This window comes from Nicotiana sylvestris, chromosome 6 (genome assembly GCF_000393655.2).
Source record: "Nicotiana sylvestris chromosome 6, ASM39365v2, whole genome shotgun sequence".
NCBI lineage: Eukaryota > Viridiplantae > Streptophyta > Magnoliopsida > Solanales > Solanaceae > Nicotiana > Nicotiana sylvestris.
Window position 1 is genome coordinate 58,669,978 of NC_091062.1, and position 17,930 is coordinate 58,687,907.

At 36.0% G+C, this 17,930-nt stretch overlaps 1 protein-coding gene across 5 annotated transcripts; it reads left to right on the top strand.

The window, feature by feature from the left end:
- Positions 1–3,512: 3,512 nt before the first annotated feature.
- LOC104244167 (ankyrin repeat protein SKIP35-like) lies at positions 3,513–13,965 on the top strand. Of its 5 annotated transcripts, XM_009799520.2 has the most exons (5): positions 3,516–3,629; positions 3,826–3,862; positions 3,987–4,602; positions 6,441–6,876; positions 12,857–13,965. In XM_009799520.2, exons 3-5 carry the CDS (start codon positions 4,043–4,045, stop codon positions 13,670–13,672), a joined length of 1,812 nt encoding a protein of 603 aa, XP_009797822.1. In that variant the 5' UTR covers positions 3,516–3,629; positions 3,826–3,862; positions 3,987–4,042; the 3' UTR covers positions 13,673–13,965. The 5 variants fall into 5 exon arrangements, with proteins under 5 accessions (XP_009797820.1, XP_009797824.1, XP_009797822.1 ...); XM_009799518.2 differs by having other exon boundaries at positions 3,513–3,629; positions 3,826–4,602; XM_009799522.2 differs by having other exon boundaries at positions 3,513–3,629; positions 3,826–4,602; positions 6,444–6,876.
- Positions 13,966–17,930: the final 3,965 nt, after the last annotated feature.

Sequence of the window (17,930 nt, forward strand, 5' to 3'; positions counted from 1 at the left end):
TTGGATGATTTTGGTATGGTTGCACTCGTTATTGAATGAACGTTTGGATTTTATAAATTTTGTCAGATTTTGAGACGTGGGCTCAGGGTTGTCTTTTTGACTTTGGTTAAAGAACTTAGCTTTATCGTATGAAATCAATTTCTATAGCTTGTATTGATTGTATTAAGTTGTTTGTGGCTAGATTTGAGTCGTTCGGAGGCTGATTCATGATTCAAGGGCTTGTTGGAGTAGGGATTTGCGTGGTTTGAAGTAAGTAACATTTCTAAACTTGGTACTGAGGGTATGAATCCCTAAACTACGTGCTATGTAGTTGGTGTTGAGGTGGCACACATGCTAGGTGACGGGTGTGTGGGTGTACACCATGGTAATTGTGATTGGATTGATTCTGTGGTACTGTATAGTTATAAAATCTTGTTGTTATTCATGTAATTTCCATGTGTTAGAGAAATTGAGATGTGATCCATGTTAGAAATCATGTTTAGGCTATATGTTGGTATTGTTGGGACCTATCGAGGTCATTTCTGCTGTTGAGTTATTTGCTTAAATTGCAATTATGTAGTCAGTCACATTTATCATTTGCATGTCATATCTCAGTCTTTGTTATTATTTATTGTTACATCATGTATCATTGTTTGGGCTGATTGGCATGAGATTTGTGAGCCCAGGAGACTGGAGAGATTGATGACTGAGTTGAGGCCAAAGGCCTGATTGTGAGTGATATTTATGGGATCGGGTTGCACACCGTAGCAGGCTTTATTGATTCATGATGGGATCGGGTTGCACGCCGCAGCATGCCATGTTGGCTTATATTAGCGCTTGGGTAGGATCCACCCCTCCAGAGTCTGACATGTCAGTAGTGAGCGCGAGTACCGATGAGTGCCGAGTGATTGAGAGTGCAGAGCGAATGAGCGTGCTGAGTAAGGTTGAATACTCTGAGAGCATGAGTATATGAGTTTATCACTGTGTTGCATTACACGTGACATGCATATTTGACATGTAGACATAGAGATGTAATATTCATCATGCTAACTATACTTGGCATATTTTATTAGTATTGAGCCTAAACTGTTGAACTTAAAAGCATGTCTATATTTCTGTTATGTGTACAACTGATTATGAGATTTCTCTGAGTTATTACTGTCATTTTTCTGTCATATATGTCCTGTTATTATCTAGATTTGGATTGTACCTATTTGAGTTCATCACCGATTTCAACCCAAGGTTAGTCCTATTACTTATTGAGTACATTGAGTCGGTTGTACTCATACTATACTCTGTACTTCATGTACAAATCTAGGTACATCTGAACCCGGTGGTTGCTAGACTTAGAGCAGTATCTGCTAGGAGACATTTGAGGTAGCTGCTTTGATGCCCGCAGACCTCGACTCTCCTTCTTTTCAGTTTTATTCTATACTGTTCTATCTTTCAGACGGTTGTATTAGAGATTTAGACTGTATTGATACTTAGTAGCTCATGTACTTAGTGACACCCCGATTTTGGGAATTTTGTATTTGAGTCGCAGCTATTCTTATCGGTTATTTATGAGATTTTTCCCTATTAAACTTATTTCTTCATGTTTTCAATTTAAAAGGCGTAGTTAATTGTGATTATCGACTTGCCTAGTACTGTAATAGGCGCCATCACGACATGTAAAATTTGGGTCATGACAGGTGGTATACAATGATTTCTAATACTAGGCAATATCCTGAGTCGTTAGAGTTATTAAATTTAAGTGTTAATATTATGTGGCAAATATGCAAAGCTAGGATGCATGATATTTTAATTATGATAGGTTTGAACTGATTGATATTATTTGTAAGTCACTATTTAATTATTATGATTATAAGGATAGCTTGGCTACTTACTCATCTACTTTTCCTCAAAATATGATTTGCTTAGCGGCCCAAAGGACAAACCACCAAGATAGTACATATTATTTACGGATGCAAGTTTACAAGTAGATGCTACACGTGCAATTATTGATGTTGTGGCTATGGATAACCTTGGAAAACTGCTTCATGCATATAAATATCCAATGTAGTCTATGGGAAAAGCCATAATAGTTGAAGCACTTGCTACAAGAATTGCTCTTGAACGTGCAATCATGAATGATTGGAAGAAGGTAAAGATACTATCAGATGCAAAGAGTGTTGTTGATATGATTTAAAAAAATTACTATTTCATGGGAGATAGAAGTGACTTGTGAAGATATTTGGAAGCTATCGCCTTTACTGGATCATGTAGATTTTGTTTATATTCCTAGAAGTTTAAACAAACTAGCACATAATTTAGCTAAATTTCTTATTACTTTATTGAAGGAAGTATTTTTCCCAAGTTGGATGGTAAAGGAGGTTGTGAGCACCTTTGCTCAACTTGTTTATTCTATGCATTAATATAATATCTACCTATAACAAAGAAAAAATAAACATTGGTAACTGTTAAAACAATCATCTACCCATGCGTTTTATTATTGTCAATATATATTTTTTTTATATAAAGGAACAAAAAGCACATACATTAACTAATAGGTAAATACTTAGATATTGAAAGAATGAAGATCATTTTTTTTTGTTTCACTTGATATTAGGTAAGAGTGTTCATGGTTCGGTTTGGATCGATTTTTTCCTAAAAAGAAATCTAACTATATAATTCGATTTTTCAAATATTGGAACCAAATCAAACCAAACCAATTAAGTCAATTTTTTATCGATTGATTTTTAACTTTTTATCGGTTCTTCGGTTTTTTATCAGTTTTTTCTTAAAGATGACATATATATATATGCAAAGTTTTTAAAATTGTATGGCACATGTTAATCGTTTGCACTTTTAGTCTAATTCTTGCTATTATAATAATTTACTTTTTTTCCTTCACATTCTAGTTGTAGTTTTCTTTTGCTAAATACAAGAATCTATTTCATGTTAAAAATAATCTATTTTAATTGAGTCCTTAAATTATTCATCACTATTTGATTTAGTTCATCAATATATATATATATATATATATATATATATATATATATATATATATATATATATATATATGTGTGTGTGTGTGTGTGTGTGTGTAATAATAAATTTTAAATAGCTATTTCTATAGTCCATTTGGTTCGTTTTTTTCGGTTATTTTTTTATTAAAACAAAATCAAACCATATTTGTTCGATTTTTAAAATTCAAAATCCAAACCAAATCAAATTAAAAAAGTATCAGTTTCTTTGGTCGGTTTGATTCGATTTTTCGGATTTTTATGAACACCCCTAATATTCAGTATTCTTTTTGGGCCCCGACTAACGACTAATTCAGACGACATAAAAAGTAAAACACTCCATATCAAAAGACGACTTTATTTTCAAAGTTTTGTCTCATTAAATTTATCGAAGAAGTACTAATCACCTCACAAGGATCTTGATTAAATTAAAATTCATTCAAGAAGGACCAAAAATAAAATTTCCCCAGAAACAAATGAAAACTTGTTGAGAAAAAAGAAGATAAAATAAACAAATGAAAAAAGAGAGTGGGAAAGAAGCATAATATTTGGAGAAAGGCAAAATACTCGTAACCAGTAACCACCCAAGGCAAAGAAGAGGCAGAGGGGTTTCTCTATTTCTCCCCCTCATAATAATAATATCAGGTTGTTTCCTCTCTTTCTTTCATTTTCACTTCCACAATGATTTTCACTCTATTCTTTTCTTGAAATATTTCCCTTTTTTCCTTTTCTTATGTAAGCTGATTCTCCCTATGCTTTCATTTCTCTGTTGAATTTTTGTTTTCTGTTGTTCTTTATTCTTTTCTTTTTCTGTAGCTGATGAGATTCTTTTGCCTTGTAGGTCTGCTGGTAGATATGTTTCATAAAAAATTAATTTGGTAATTGTAGAAGGGTTTTAGTTCTGCAATTTGATGGGGTTTTGATCTCTTGTTGTTTTAAATTTTGGGTTTTTTTTTTTGTTTCTGTGGTGTGCTTAAATTTGAGTTTTTGATGAATTCTTAGATGGAAGGAATTGATTTTTGAGGTATTTGGTCAGTTTTGGGTGTTGAATTGTTAATATGGAAGAAGATAAGGCAGCTTCCAACATTAGTGAAGAAGAGACTATTTGTTCAGTGGAAACTGTACAAGTGAAAGGTGAGGGAAGCAATGGGAAAGTGGTATTTTCAAGAGAAGCTCCACTTGTACATTACAAGGACTTAATAGCTGGAGGCTGTAGTTGTGGAGTTAATAAGATTAAATCAAGGCTAGAAAATTCTGATTCGGAAAATGAGAAATCGGTTCCTGAAAAAAAGCTTAGCAGACAAGATAGGATTGAGTTGGGGCGATTGTTCCAGGGTGCTGTGAGCGGCCATGATTGGGAGCTGGCCGAGAGTTTGATCCTACTCGCTGATCCCCAAACTCTGAATGACACTTTATGCATTGCTTTGGATTCAATCTGGTTTTTAACTAGTCAAGAGGAGTTGTATGGGATAACGGGTTTGATTAAGAAGATTATTGGTAATGGTGCGTTTGACTTCACTCGGGCTGTCCTAAGGACTTCATTTCTTGCTTCTTGTGTTTCTGCTTGCCAGAGTCGAACAATGAGCCTTGCAAATACTGTCACTGCAATGGCACAAAGGTCAGTGCTTTGGCCCATATTTGAATGCTTAAAAGAATAGTAGAAAAGGTCTTTAATTTGCTATTGAATGTTTTCCCCATATCTGAACTATACATGTCTAGTCAAAATAGTAGGATTCTAGTGCAGTGTATCAGATTATATGAAATCTGACTTCTTCCATCCCAGATATTGGCCAACGGATGCTTAGTGTATACATAGCTGTGACATAGTTTTTCTGTATTTTTCTCCAATAGTCATATAAAAGAAGCATGTGTCTCAGCTTCCAATAACCTGTGGAATTCTTGTTTGAGTTATTTAATCTACGGAAAAGGGCCTAAAATACCCCTATCATATGATAAATGGTTTATAAAAGCCCCCCGTCCATCTATCCGTCTGAAAATATATAGGACGTTATTTTTATTTTCAAATTTACCCCCGCGACTAACGGAACTCCATGTGGGCATCTTATTAAATGATGTGGCGTTCTTTCATTTGTCCACGTGGCTCAATGGGGCTGACATTGTATTTGGGTATTTTTCGACCCATTAAACCGATCCGACCCACTCTTTGTACCTTATACCCACTCTTTTAACCCTATACCCATATATTTTACTAGTCGTCTTCCCCAATTTAGAGCCTTATACCCGTTTTATTCAATCCTATCTTCTAACTCTGGACCTTTCACCGACAACCAACCATGGCTTCTTCTTCCTTAGTTCTCTCTTTTTTCTTCTATTTTATTTCTATGTTTTCTATTTTGCTTTTCTTTTTCTCCTTTTTCTTAGCATCGAACCCATATTTTTTATCTAACTCTTTCTTGCTACTGCCGTCACTCCATACTGCCGGAGCCCGGAGAAGGGTACGAAGTATTAATACAAAAGGCAACGACGGATAGATCTCAAAATATTATTGACCGGCCAGAGTTGAGCCCTTCTGTTCGAAATCGCCTGAAATTGTCCGTTGCTTTAAGCTAGTTTCTTGAGTGACTCGAAAAGTCTCTCAAAAACTGAAGGAAAGAATGGAGCTTCACTTTGGCCGGAGAAATTTTCCGGCGAAGCCCCCATTGTTGATGTTGATCTTTATTTTTCCGGTAGTCGTTTTTGTCGTTCTTCATTAACTAGGTTCTTTATGTTGCTAGCTGGGTTATTTTCCATTGATTTCTGTTTTTGGAGGAGGGATGGCGTCGATGATGGTGTAAGAGGTGGTGGAGAAGGTGTAGGTGGAGTTTTTGTGAGGTGATGACAAGGAGATAATAGAAAAAAAAAAAAAAAAATTGGGGAAGAAGACTAGTAAAATATGTGGGTATAGGGTTAAAAGAGTGGGTATAAGGTAAAAGGAGTGGGTCGGATCGGTTTAATGGGTCGAAAAATACCCAAATACAATGTCAGCCCCATTGAACCACGTGGACAAATGAAAGAACGCCACATCATTTAATGAGATGCCCACATGGAGTTCCGTTGGTCGCAGGGGTAAATTTGAAAATAAAAATAACGTTCTATATATTTTCAAACGGATAGATGGACGGGGGGCTTTTATAAACCATTTATCATACGATAGGGTACTTTAGGCCCTTTTCCGTTTAATCTATATGCTGAAAATCCTCTTTTAGACTATTTGCTAAAATGTAGGCATGAAGAACCTGCATTTTCTTGTTATTGAAATAAACAAGCAAGCTTTCTACATTTGCTGGTTTGTTGCTATTATACATAGGATGACATAAAGTTTGAAAAGTTTATTCTTCATATATAGGAATTTCCTTGGTATAATCTGCAAGGTCAAGTAACGTTTTTCTTTCGTTTTCCCTTAATGTCTTATTTTATAGATGTTTGTGGAACTAACATATTTACCACCACTTTCAGCAGGTTGCATGAACGACTGCAAGAATGCAATGGAGATGAAGTTTTGAAGGTTGAAGCTGGTGCTAAGGTTCAGAAGTTCACTGAATGGGCTCTTAAATGTATAGGTTACCATTCCCGCTGCCAAGGAAAGAGGTATAGGGTTGGGCATAACTCTGCCATTGAAATACAACTGCAGTTATCAGCTTTCAAAACATTTCTGGATCTTGCTGGGAACCACCTTACTGGAAAGGACTTCACAGAAGCATTTGATGCAGCTTGCTTTCCGCTTACACTCTTCTCTAGTTCATTTGATACTGGCTGGGCAACAGGAGTTTCAGCTACTGCAATTCAAGGATTGCTCAGCATGTTGGTGGAAGGGGGTGCGGACAATGTCAATCAGTGCTTTCTTGAAGCATCACGCTTTGGGAGTACAGAGCTGGTCCGCATTCTTTTGCAGGTATATTGATATATATTTGGATTTTGGAGTTTTATGCTTTTAGTTTTATGTTTAGAAGCATGCATCGATCCCCTTTTTCAGATTTGTACTTTCTAAAGATTCTCCTGCGACTGTCTTTGTAATGATGTTTCACCTGTCATGGATGTTCTGTTTGCTTTTTTGTTATTCTCAGCCTTAGTTTTTGGGTTGGGCTTACAAAACACTGTTAGTGCTTTCTATCTGTTCAAATTTCACTTTGATAAGTAGATACAAAAAAGTAAATAAATAAAAGAAAATGCATATGCACCTTAAAACAAAATTGAAATCTCAACGAGAAATGCTTATAATGGATCTGGCTTTACTTCCCCGTCAGGGAAAGTAGACACTTGGGACTATCTAGCTTGCTGGGACACTTAGGTTGAAACTACTTTGGTCGTGCTATTTATTAAAAAAAAAAAAAAAAATAGGTTAGTGCCCTATTGGCCCTTAAAAAAAATAGCTTTTTGCATGAGAACTTGTTAATTCCACTATTGTCTGTAACAGAATAAAAGGCAGAAAAATGGGAAATTGTTCTGGGTTCTGGAGGCTACGAAGGACCAGGCCAAAACCCCTAACATCTGTTTTTCACTTCAGTGCACATGTTTGTCACAAGAATACCAGTGAATACACCTTAAAGTTTCTAGCCATTATACATATAAAAAAATTTCTCTGTGTGTGTGTGGTTCTCAGCATACTCCTCTTCCCAGAAACTGTTGCTTTTGCGTTATTAGGTGTTGCTACACTGCGTTAGTGCTTTGTGATGAATTCACCCACTGGAACTAAAAAGCCATTGAACCTCGTAAATTTGGGGGCACTATGCTGTAAGATAATAGATTGCGACTTCGCACTGTTAGTTTCCTCTGCTAGTTCCATTGTCTTGAAGGCGGAGATGTAAAGCATGAGGCGGGAGTGTTTTACCTTTAGCGACCCAAGGTGTAAAGTGAACTTCTGCTACAATGTGTTATCCATAAGAAAATGTTATATGACACTGTAAGCGTGGTGAATACAACATATAGATGATTAAGAAAAAATGGAGAAACACTTGTCAGAAAGAAAAGAACGTTCCGATATTAGAAGCTAAGAAAATTCCTTATCCAAGTGAATAAGTGGACATAGTATAGACTTCCTAATTTTTTAAAGTGTAGGCCTTTCACTTGGTCTGTAGATTTCTCAACTGTAATCATCACTTGATTGGTAAAGTGCATGTAAATCATCACATAATAACTTGTGTCAAATTTCAACCTTAAATTATTTGACGAGACATTTTAATTTGACTTTATTTTAATCAAGTATGACTCAACCTCAAATTAGTAGAGTCCAACTATATGAATGTTTTGTATCCATTCTGCTCTTTTCAGGTTCATTTCATTTCAGACTGATTAATTTATCTATTAAGAAAAATAAAGGCTCTTTAAAAGTAGAGTTTCTCTAGATTTGTCAATTACATGGACATAGAAGTCTCTGAGCAGAATAAAAGCTACTGACAAACACTAGCCTAATGTAGGTGTTGAAACAACTAAGCTTTAATCTCAATTGTTTGTATCGTTTAACATAGATTCTTTTGGTTCTATTATGTTTTGTTCTTAGCTAAGTTTGCACTGTTGCATGCTTCAAGAGCTTGCTGGTTTTGCAAGACAACTTAGCTCCATGTGATGTTAGGGCTATCTAAATTCCCATCCCTTTTTGTCCTTTCAATCATCATATGCACCTACAGGCTATAAACGGTAATACCTAGGATAAGGACAAATCATCTTAAAATACTCTCTTTTTTTCCTTTTTGTGTGCTACTTGCACTATCAGTTGGATGTTATCATTTATAATTTTATTCAATCTTGTAAGATTGTATATTCATTTAACATCTGCAATTTTATTGCATGAATCTTGCGAGTATGTTGAGCCTTAGATCACCGCTAGTTTCGCTAGTGTTCAATAGAAATAGTCTTTTACTTTGTTAGGTATCTTTGTTTTACATAGCACTTCCTTGGCACTTTTCCGTTTCTACCATGCTATTTTAACTCTTTCTGCTCCATCTTTATATGTCATGCCATTCACTTGGAAGAATAAGTCTAGACTCTAGATGTCTATATTGTTTACATTTAGGCACCAAAATTCCATCTAATTTCACTTTACAATCTTCACGGGGGCTAAATTTGTGGTGCATATATCATGTCTTACTTTTACTTATCTGAAAATCAATAACCACTGCTCTCTGGAGTGTTTTACTGTAGTTCCCAATTTAGATTGATTCCCTTGCTAGTTTCTTCAATCACCACAATATCATTTGTAAATAGCGTGCGCCATGGGACCTGTATACTATTGGTTACTCTTCTAAGCATAAGCAAGTATGACTCCAAGGTAGATCTCTGGTGTAGTTCCTTAATTTTCGTCCATGCATCGCCTTTCACAGTTCTCACATTTGTGACCATTTTCTCCGTATCCTTCTTTTTACATATGTATTTACTAATATTTTATATGAATTCCTTTCTTTCTCAAGCATCTACAAAAGCACTTCTCTTATGATTTATTTTGGTCAATGGATATATTATAGAGATCCTTCCAGTTTTTCACTTTATATCTTCAATAATACTCTCTCCGTTTCAATTTATGTGAACCTATTTGACTGAGCACGGAGTTTAAGAAAAGAGAGAAGACTTTTGAACTTGTGGTGTAAAATGAGGCACATATATTTTGTGTGGTTATATATCATTACATAAAGGTAAAATATTTCCAAATAAGGAAAGGGGTCATTCTTTTTGGCACGGACTAAAAAAGAAATAGGTTCACATAAATTGAAACGGAGGGAGTATTAAGGAGCAAAAGGTGTGTCCAGTTGTGTGACTAGGTGCAGACTACCGTAGCCTAATGGAACTGTTAGGAATTGTCCTGATTTTCTTACCATATTTGGTTTTCCTATTTGTTGAAGGAAAGGGCAACATGTTTACCTTAATTGGGTTTTCCTTTTTGTAGAAGAAAATTACAAATCTTCCATATTTGGCTAGTACCTTTTCTTGTAGGAAAATGTTTGGAGTTCTATAAATTGAGGATCCTTCCTTCTCATTCAGGAGCATCCGCAATGTAGCCATATGGGACTTGAGAGTCGTGTTTAGGGGGAGAACTTTACGGGACAAGTGTTAGTGAGTCACTTGTAGTTTCCTCTTCGTGAGGTTGTTCTCTCGATATTTTGTACTCTCTTTTTATAATAGTGGATAGCTCATCTCCGCGGTGGACATAGGTCAGTTGACCGAACCACGTTAAATGTTTGCGTCTCTTTTGGTAGATTTCTCTTTTGTTGTCTGTTTTATCGTCGTTGAATGTTTGCTTTACTAGCTTCCGCATGACACCTGATTATTTCGGTCCTAACAAGTGGTATCAGAGCGAGGTTCAAGACAAGTTCATCTTAGCGGATTCAGTTCTAGCCGCAACCTATTTGACGGTAATCATGATTTTTGTCTAAGAAATTTGACCGGTGTGCTACGCACGTTGAGACAAACTTTGTGGTGGAGATTTGGAGATGCGACATATTGAAGGCTATGTGAAGAAGTGGATCAAGTTTATTTTGTCAGAAAATTCAGGCCAAAGGGGAGAATTGTTAGGAGTTGTCCTGATTTTCTTACCATATTTGGTTTTCCTATTTGTTGAAGGAAAGAGCAACATGTTTACTTTAATTGGGTTTTCCTTCTTGTAGAAGGAAATTACAAATCTTCCATATTTGGCTAGTACCTTTTCTTGTAGGAAAATGTTTGGAGTTTTATAAATTGAGGATCCTTCCTTCTCATTTAGCAGCATCCACAATGTAGTCATAGTTGGGTTTTTCTTTTCCTATTTGTTGAAGGAAAGGGCAACATGTTTACCTTAATTGGGTTTTCCTTCTTGTAGAAGGAAATTACAAATCTTCCATATTTGGCGAATACCTTTTCTTGTAGGAAAAGGTTTGGAGTTCTATAAATTGAGGATCCTTCCTTCTCATTCAGGAGCATCCATAATGTAGCCACATGGGGCTTGAGAGTCGTGTTTAGGGGGAGAACTTTACGGGACAAGTGTTAGTGAGTCACTTGTAGTTTCCTCTTCGTGAGGTTGTTCTCTCGATATTTTGTACTCTCTTTTTATATAGTGGATAGCTCATCTCTACGGTGGACGTAGGCCAGTTGACCGAACCACGTTAAATGTTTGTGTCTCTTTTGGTAGATTTCTCTTATGTTGTTTGATTTATCGTCGTTGAAGGTTTGCTTTACTAGCTTTCGCATGACACCTGATTATTTCGGTCCTAACAGGAACTAACTTCAGCTTTCGTGAGAGCCCTGCCATATTGGGTTCATATTGCCTTGGAAATGTCTCTTAATGAATTGACAAGACCATGAATTGCCTTTTCATATCCCCCCCCCCTCCCTCTCTTGTAAAGTATGTAGCATAGCAACTGTCAGAACAAAGGCTAGCATGAACACAGAAAAAATTGAATTGAAGGGGGGTTCAAGTTGGGTAGTACACATAATTGAATTTTCTGGTATATGCCATTTTATACTGTGAGAAAACATCTAGGACCATCAAAACAAAAGATGTGGAGGACATTTTCTATCAAATTGGAAGGTTCAAAGGATACAAATGATAAGTTACGATAATTCAACACAACAACAAAGATTAGTAAAGCATTTAAACTACTGAGTGGTTTCAAAAGGATGTAGTATGGTACTTGCCAAAAAAAGCTTTGCTTTTATGCTTTATACTAATCACCTAAAATCTAGGTGTAAAGTCTTACCAATCAATTTTAATTGGATAAAAGGAAGGAGGAGGAAAATGGAAGAACTTGATATAATTGTGAACATCAGAGTATTTGTGTTGTCTCAAATTTCATAATTTCATGACAACTTGACCTAATGGATTCCTTGGAAAATTGTCTTGTATCCCTGGACGAAGAAGTTAGAAGTTACGATTTAGTTCCTATCGGTTTTTAGTGGAGTGATGGAGGGTATAAAATTTAGCTGATTTAAGCAATGAAAGACTCATTGTTGGACACACTTTTGGGTGCTGTCAAAGTGGTTTGCTCCGGATTGAGTGGTCCTATGTAGTGGCTTCATTATCCTTGTCTTGTGAAGCTACCCTTTGTTAGCCATCAATACCAGCAACAATTCCTCTTTCTCTCTATGAAGAATGCAACATGGTTTCAGAAGCCTAACATTTAGGGATAAATTCAATGTTCTTCCTGCTTCACATCTTGCAAGACGGTTGAGTGCATGCCTCTGTTAGTATTGGACATCATGCCGTTTACTAGACAAAAGAAAGGCGTAAAAGCAAGGCAACAAATTAGGTACCACCATCTATATGATCGTAAATCCTCACATATTACTCATGGAAATAATAGGTCATCCCTTTTCAAAATAACCCCGCAGACCCGCACTAAATTGTGTACTGGCGTAGTGACACAATTTTCCCCTTTTAAAAGTAAAAAAGGGGAAAACGGAATGAAGGGCCTAGTCCTTTCAATTTTGGAGTTCATGTGAGTTGCAAAGAGAAGGGAGTAGAACTGCAGGCTTCAAATTATAATATCCAATTACTATCTTTGTTTCTTTATGTTTGCAAACTACACTCAAGTGCTGTCTTGTCTGGAGTTGGAAACTTTGATACGTTTGGTGTTTCATGATTGGCATGAGAGATACACTATTTGCATACCATGATTGTTGGTGGGGATTACAGTTAGTCATTAAAAGTTTGAGTTCTTTGTCGTTATCCTGGTTTTGAATGCTATGGATGGTGGTCTAATTGGGTTTGTGTCATACTCTGATCTGTCTTAGTCTTTATGTTGCTCATTATGCTTGATTTCAGTATTTTCGATTGGCGGACATGAATTTTGAGGATGTGTTTTCCTTTTATATTTCTGTTAACTTTTTTTTGCTGTGTTCTTTTCCAGTGTATTCGGAGGGAAAGTGGTCTGTCATTCTCATCTTTGGTTCTTTTGGTTCTCTTGTAGATTGCTCAAAGGAACAGCTTGGATGTTGATGTTGACCTGGCTTTGGGATTTGCTTCCCATTATGGTAAAATCGGAACTATGGAATGTTTGGTGGAAGAGGGGAATGCAATGGCTTTCTTGGGCCCTCTGATGAGAGCTGCTGAGAGGGGATCCCTACAGGTTGTCGAGTGGTTTGTCAAAAGGGGATGCAGAGACATGGAACTATGTCTAGCCCTCACAGCTGCGACCTCCAGTAGTCAGGTTGAAGTTGCTGCATATCTCCTTCCGCACGTTCCTCAGCATATTCTTGCTGCCCTCAGCATCGAGATTCTCAAGGCTGCTGGTGAAAGAAGCGGTGGGTCTCTTGATGGGGTAGCGTTTCTTCTGCATTCAGACTTCCTCGGTGACCCTGTTGCTACTTATGCTGTTGCCGACAGCATTGCTAAGTCTGATGATGATGATGCTGTGACTCCCAATCTGAAGAGTTTCCTTCAGGAACATTGGTCGGAAGCTGCTTTCTTCGATGGGCTTAGGCAAGGACAAGAACACTACTTAAACCTTGTGCGTATCGTGAAATGGAGTGAATGTCCCATCTGTCTAAAGGATCTTCCTGGGCCCTTGAGGGTAGCAATAGCATACCTGCCACTGTATAGAGAAAGTATTAAGGCAGGGGGCTGCTTGTTATCTCAAAGACTTAGGGGACAGCTCGTGGAAGCAGCCAAAAGGCTTGGCGGCGTAATACTGGAAGAGGCAAACCAAGGGAAAGAACTATTGGCTGTGTTAGAGCATCATCTTCCTCCTTTTTTGCTAAATGCATCAAGTGCTGCTTATAATTAGCATCATGCTCCACATTCTAAGTTTTGAAAATTTCACATCTCCACACTCTCTCCCGTTGCAAAGTATAATAACACAAATAGTTGGGTTGGAAAAAAGAGAAGAAGCCTCCAAAGTTGGTCAATTTTCTTATTGAAAAATGCATACTTGAATGTGTGTGTGTAAGCAGAGGGAAGTATATTCACTATTCAGAAGGGCTGGTAACTCAAATGGGCATGTATATTTGTTAGTTCCATGGTGTTTTAGGAATATATACAAGAACAACTTGGTCCAAATAAGAAAACATGTTCCAAATATCTTCACAAGCTACATGCACATCCAAAGTAGCCTTGTCTTTAACATATATGCTACAAGATATGAACGTTCGGCGAATCGTCATTTTTCTCCTTTCAGCAATGATAATAATTCCCAACGAACTAAGTCGTGAATCCATGGGCATATATAGCAACTAACTCAAATACTTTCCTTCTTCGTATCAACATGTAGCATTGCATCAATATATAAGCAAATTCCATCTTCGAGCACGTTAATGAGAACTCATAATTATTATGTATATGGCCATTCGGAGAATTAGCAAGTATGTTTTCAAGAAACTCCTACTTATTATGTAAATTGCCATTCGGAGAATTAGCAATTATGTTTTCAAGAAACTCCTACTTATTATGTAAATTGCCATTCGGAGAATTAGCAATAATTTTATTCAGAAACTCATTATAGTAAAATAAAGCCTTTGCCTCACTATTTGGAGGTTCAATTAATTCATATTATAACATCCAAGATTTCTACACTTCAAAATATGTCACAATATCTGTACACTAAAATATATCACATTATCTTTACACTCAAATTTAGCACATTAACAGAATTAGAACAATCTTTTGCTATTTTGATCTTATCATTTCACCATAAAGAAAATTCATCATTATCAAGGCAATGTTAATGCATAGGGCTCATTTTCCATAGTTTTTGAGAATCAGGACATGTTAAAAAACATATGTTCGAAGTTTCACTATCTAAACCACATCTCTCACACACACTACTAACATGATTCATTTTTTACTATTTAGATTATTAATGGATACATTATTAAGCACTCATCTTCTAACGAAAAGTTTTTGTTTTTATTTTTTATTCCCAATTGCTCACAAAAAATCCCAAAATGCTGTAGGAAAAGCGTGGCTGCTAGATTATGCAAGGTAACCACAATTATCACCATGGTTTGCTCAAGCTTTCTGCAACATCATTGTTTTGGGTCAAATTTAGAATTTACAGGTAGATGCCAGAGGCGGACCCAGAATTTAAGTGCAACGGGGCACACTGTCTTTAAATATGCCATATGCTAACGTTAAATTTCGGTGTGCATCTCTTTAAAAATATAACGATTATGATAACTTATTAACAAAGTACAAATTCTTAGTCGCCGTCGTCGGAATCAATAGATGTTGGTACTTTATCGAAGTGATTGAGACAAAGTTATTGGTGAAGGGAGATAGAAGGGTTTGTACGTAATTGTTTATTTGCAGAGATAGGAGCTACACTTTCGAGCTTTTGATTTTGAGTGAGGGACTTGAAAAAGAATAATATTAATTAAGTTGATTATTATGTACAAGTATTAAATGATAATTCAATTTTAAAAAGATTAAAAAAAAATTTAATCAATTGACTACTAAGTAAAACAATCATTGAATTCAGTAGTAAAAGGAAATAGCCTAGATGCGTGAGTTAGGTTTCGATCTCAACCCAGGCGGGACGGCAGCTTAAGCAGTTCACTCAACCAACTTTACCATGCAGCCTTTTGTGATTTTGGGGGCACTAGCAAAATATTTAAGGGGTCCTTTAATTTATATAGCTATATACACCAAATAAATATACAATAATTTTGCCGAGGTGAATGGGTTCCGGTGACCCCCCTACTCCTAATGTAGGTCCGCCCCTGGTAGATGCCTCTTGGGTAGACACGTGACAATTACAGGATGGAGGTGAGTCAGATAGTTAATACTGGATACAGATATGTAACCGGTGTTGCGCGAATTATGAGGACACAAAGATCGGGGAAGATAAATTAAAACAAGGTACCGGTTGGAGAAAAAAGCACTAAAGGAGCAGCCGTTACGAAAAATCTCAGCATTTATTTCCAACGTTATGCAACCATCAAAAGGGGTTTTTATTCTTCTTTAAGAGGGCGAGATTTGAGGATCTTGTCACCTCAGATTTCACTATAAATTATAACATTTATACTCATTGTAAGGACATGACAAGAATCAAAAAAGCTATCTTTATTTCTCTTATTTTCCTAAGTTTTATACAAGGCTATTATCAAATCTTTTCAGTTAATTACCCTTGATTCCGGTGGGATCAATCTGAATTTTAGGCTTGTTGTTTACTAAATTATCTTTGTTTTTTTATTCTTTATTATTTTACTAATCAGATCATCTTAATCCACGTATTTATAGAAATATTTGTTGTGTGATTCTCTTCATAAACTTGATAGAATATTTACTGTTCAAGATTCTTGATAGAAGTAATTGTGTAGAATTCTCCAAGACATCATAGCTTTATTGAAAGCCTTCATATCTCTAAATTCATCAACTGACTGCCAGGCTATGTCAGCTTCATTTTATCTTTTTACGTTAAGTGGAAGGTAAATAGTACTATTTATTTACAAATGTGGTATACTTAAAAAAATCGGATAACCCAGAGCTCTTGTAATGTCATGGTTATGAGAATTTTTGAGTTATGTTGGATCTATTATACACAGTTTTAGCTTGCATTTATCCATAAACAAATAATAGTGCAAAAGAAACTAGAAATTTTTTACATTTTTTTAAAAGTGACAGAATGTTTGAGAGTAGATATATGTAAAAATAGCACGGACTAACCAGTTTTCGGACTGGTCATTCAAAAATAGCCAGCGTTTGCAAAGTCATTGAAAAATAGCCACTATTTTGCTGCAACAGGGACCGGTCCATCATAATATACTGGAGATCGGTGCACCTGTGTATGAACTTCCAGCATATTATGCTGGAACTCCAACACGCGGAAAGTTTCAGCATAATATACTGGAGATTGGAGCACCTGTGTATGAACTTCCAACATATTATGCTGGACCGGTATATTATACTGGCACAGTATATTATGCTGGAGTTCTCGTATACTTATGTTGGAACTCCATTCTAATAAGCTGGAGTTCCAATATACTTATGCTGAAACTCCATTATAATATAGTGGAGTTCCAGTATACTCATTTGCTGGAACTCCAGTATATTATGCTGGAGTATTTTCTAGATTTTGAACAGTGCTTTCGTTCATATTTATCTTTACATGAAAAGTTGCTAAATTTCGATTACTTTTGAAATTGTGGCTATTTTTGAATGACCATTTGTAAATCTGTCTATTTTTGAATTTATTAGGTGCAATAAAATGGAGAAATTTTCATAAAACACTATCTTTTAGTAGTAATTAGTCATCTATACATACCATTTGCTATATTACGGAATACATATAAGATGTATTTGATGTATTTAAGCTATTGTATTCATGAATACAGTAGCAAAAATAGGCGTGAATCAGGGAAGTCCAACTAATCAGTTGTTGTATTCGAGTGTATTCGACTGTATTCATGGAGTGAAACATGGGATTACAGCTGGACAGATTATTGTATTCTACTGTATTCACGGCGTGAAATAGGGGATTACATTGTTTTTAAAACGGAAAGTGAATCAATTAACATAATAGACTCCTAATATAACTCAACAAACTCAATTATAACACACAAAATTTTGTATTTTTTAGTTATAAAAAAGATTCTCAACCGCAAAATACAATGAAATAGATAGAATACAGAGGGATACATTGAAATACAATGAGAAAAAAAGACACTGAATACAATAAAATACATGGAATACAACGAGATACATTGAATTACAATGAAAAAAAAGATAGTGAATACAATGAAATACATAGAAGTACAGCGAGATACATTGAAATGCTCTTACAAAAAGGTAATAGAATCTTCAAATTGCTCAACCCCAAACTTCAGACGACCTATTTTAGTCGACAATTTTCCGACGACCCATCGGATTCCGACCATGATTCCATAAGCGGCGATGAGAGAAAATTCCAAATTAATAAGGCCTACAGTCCACATGAACTCGGCAGAGTCGGATCCTTTCCGACCCGAACTCGAGTGAAGACCCACAACTCCCGCCCCTTTCCCTTGTAGTTGAAAGTTGAAACCCTAATCAGATGGAAAATCTTTAGA

Excerpts from the sequence above, each read along its gene's own strand:
- LOC104244167 (XM_009799518.2), top strand. The coding sequence starts at position 4,043 with ATGGAAGAAGATAAGGCAGCTTCCAACATTAGTGAAGAAGAGACTATT. Across the intron at positions 4,603-6,440 it reads GTCACTGCAATGGCACAAAG|CAGGTTGCATGAACGACTGC; the intron begins GTCAGTGCTTTG and ends CACCACTTTCAG. Across the intron at positions 6,877-12,856 it reads TGGTCCGCATTCTTTTGCAG|ATTGCTCAAAGGAACAGCTT; the intron begins GTATATTGATAT and ends GTTCTCTTGTAG.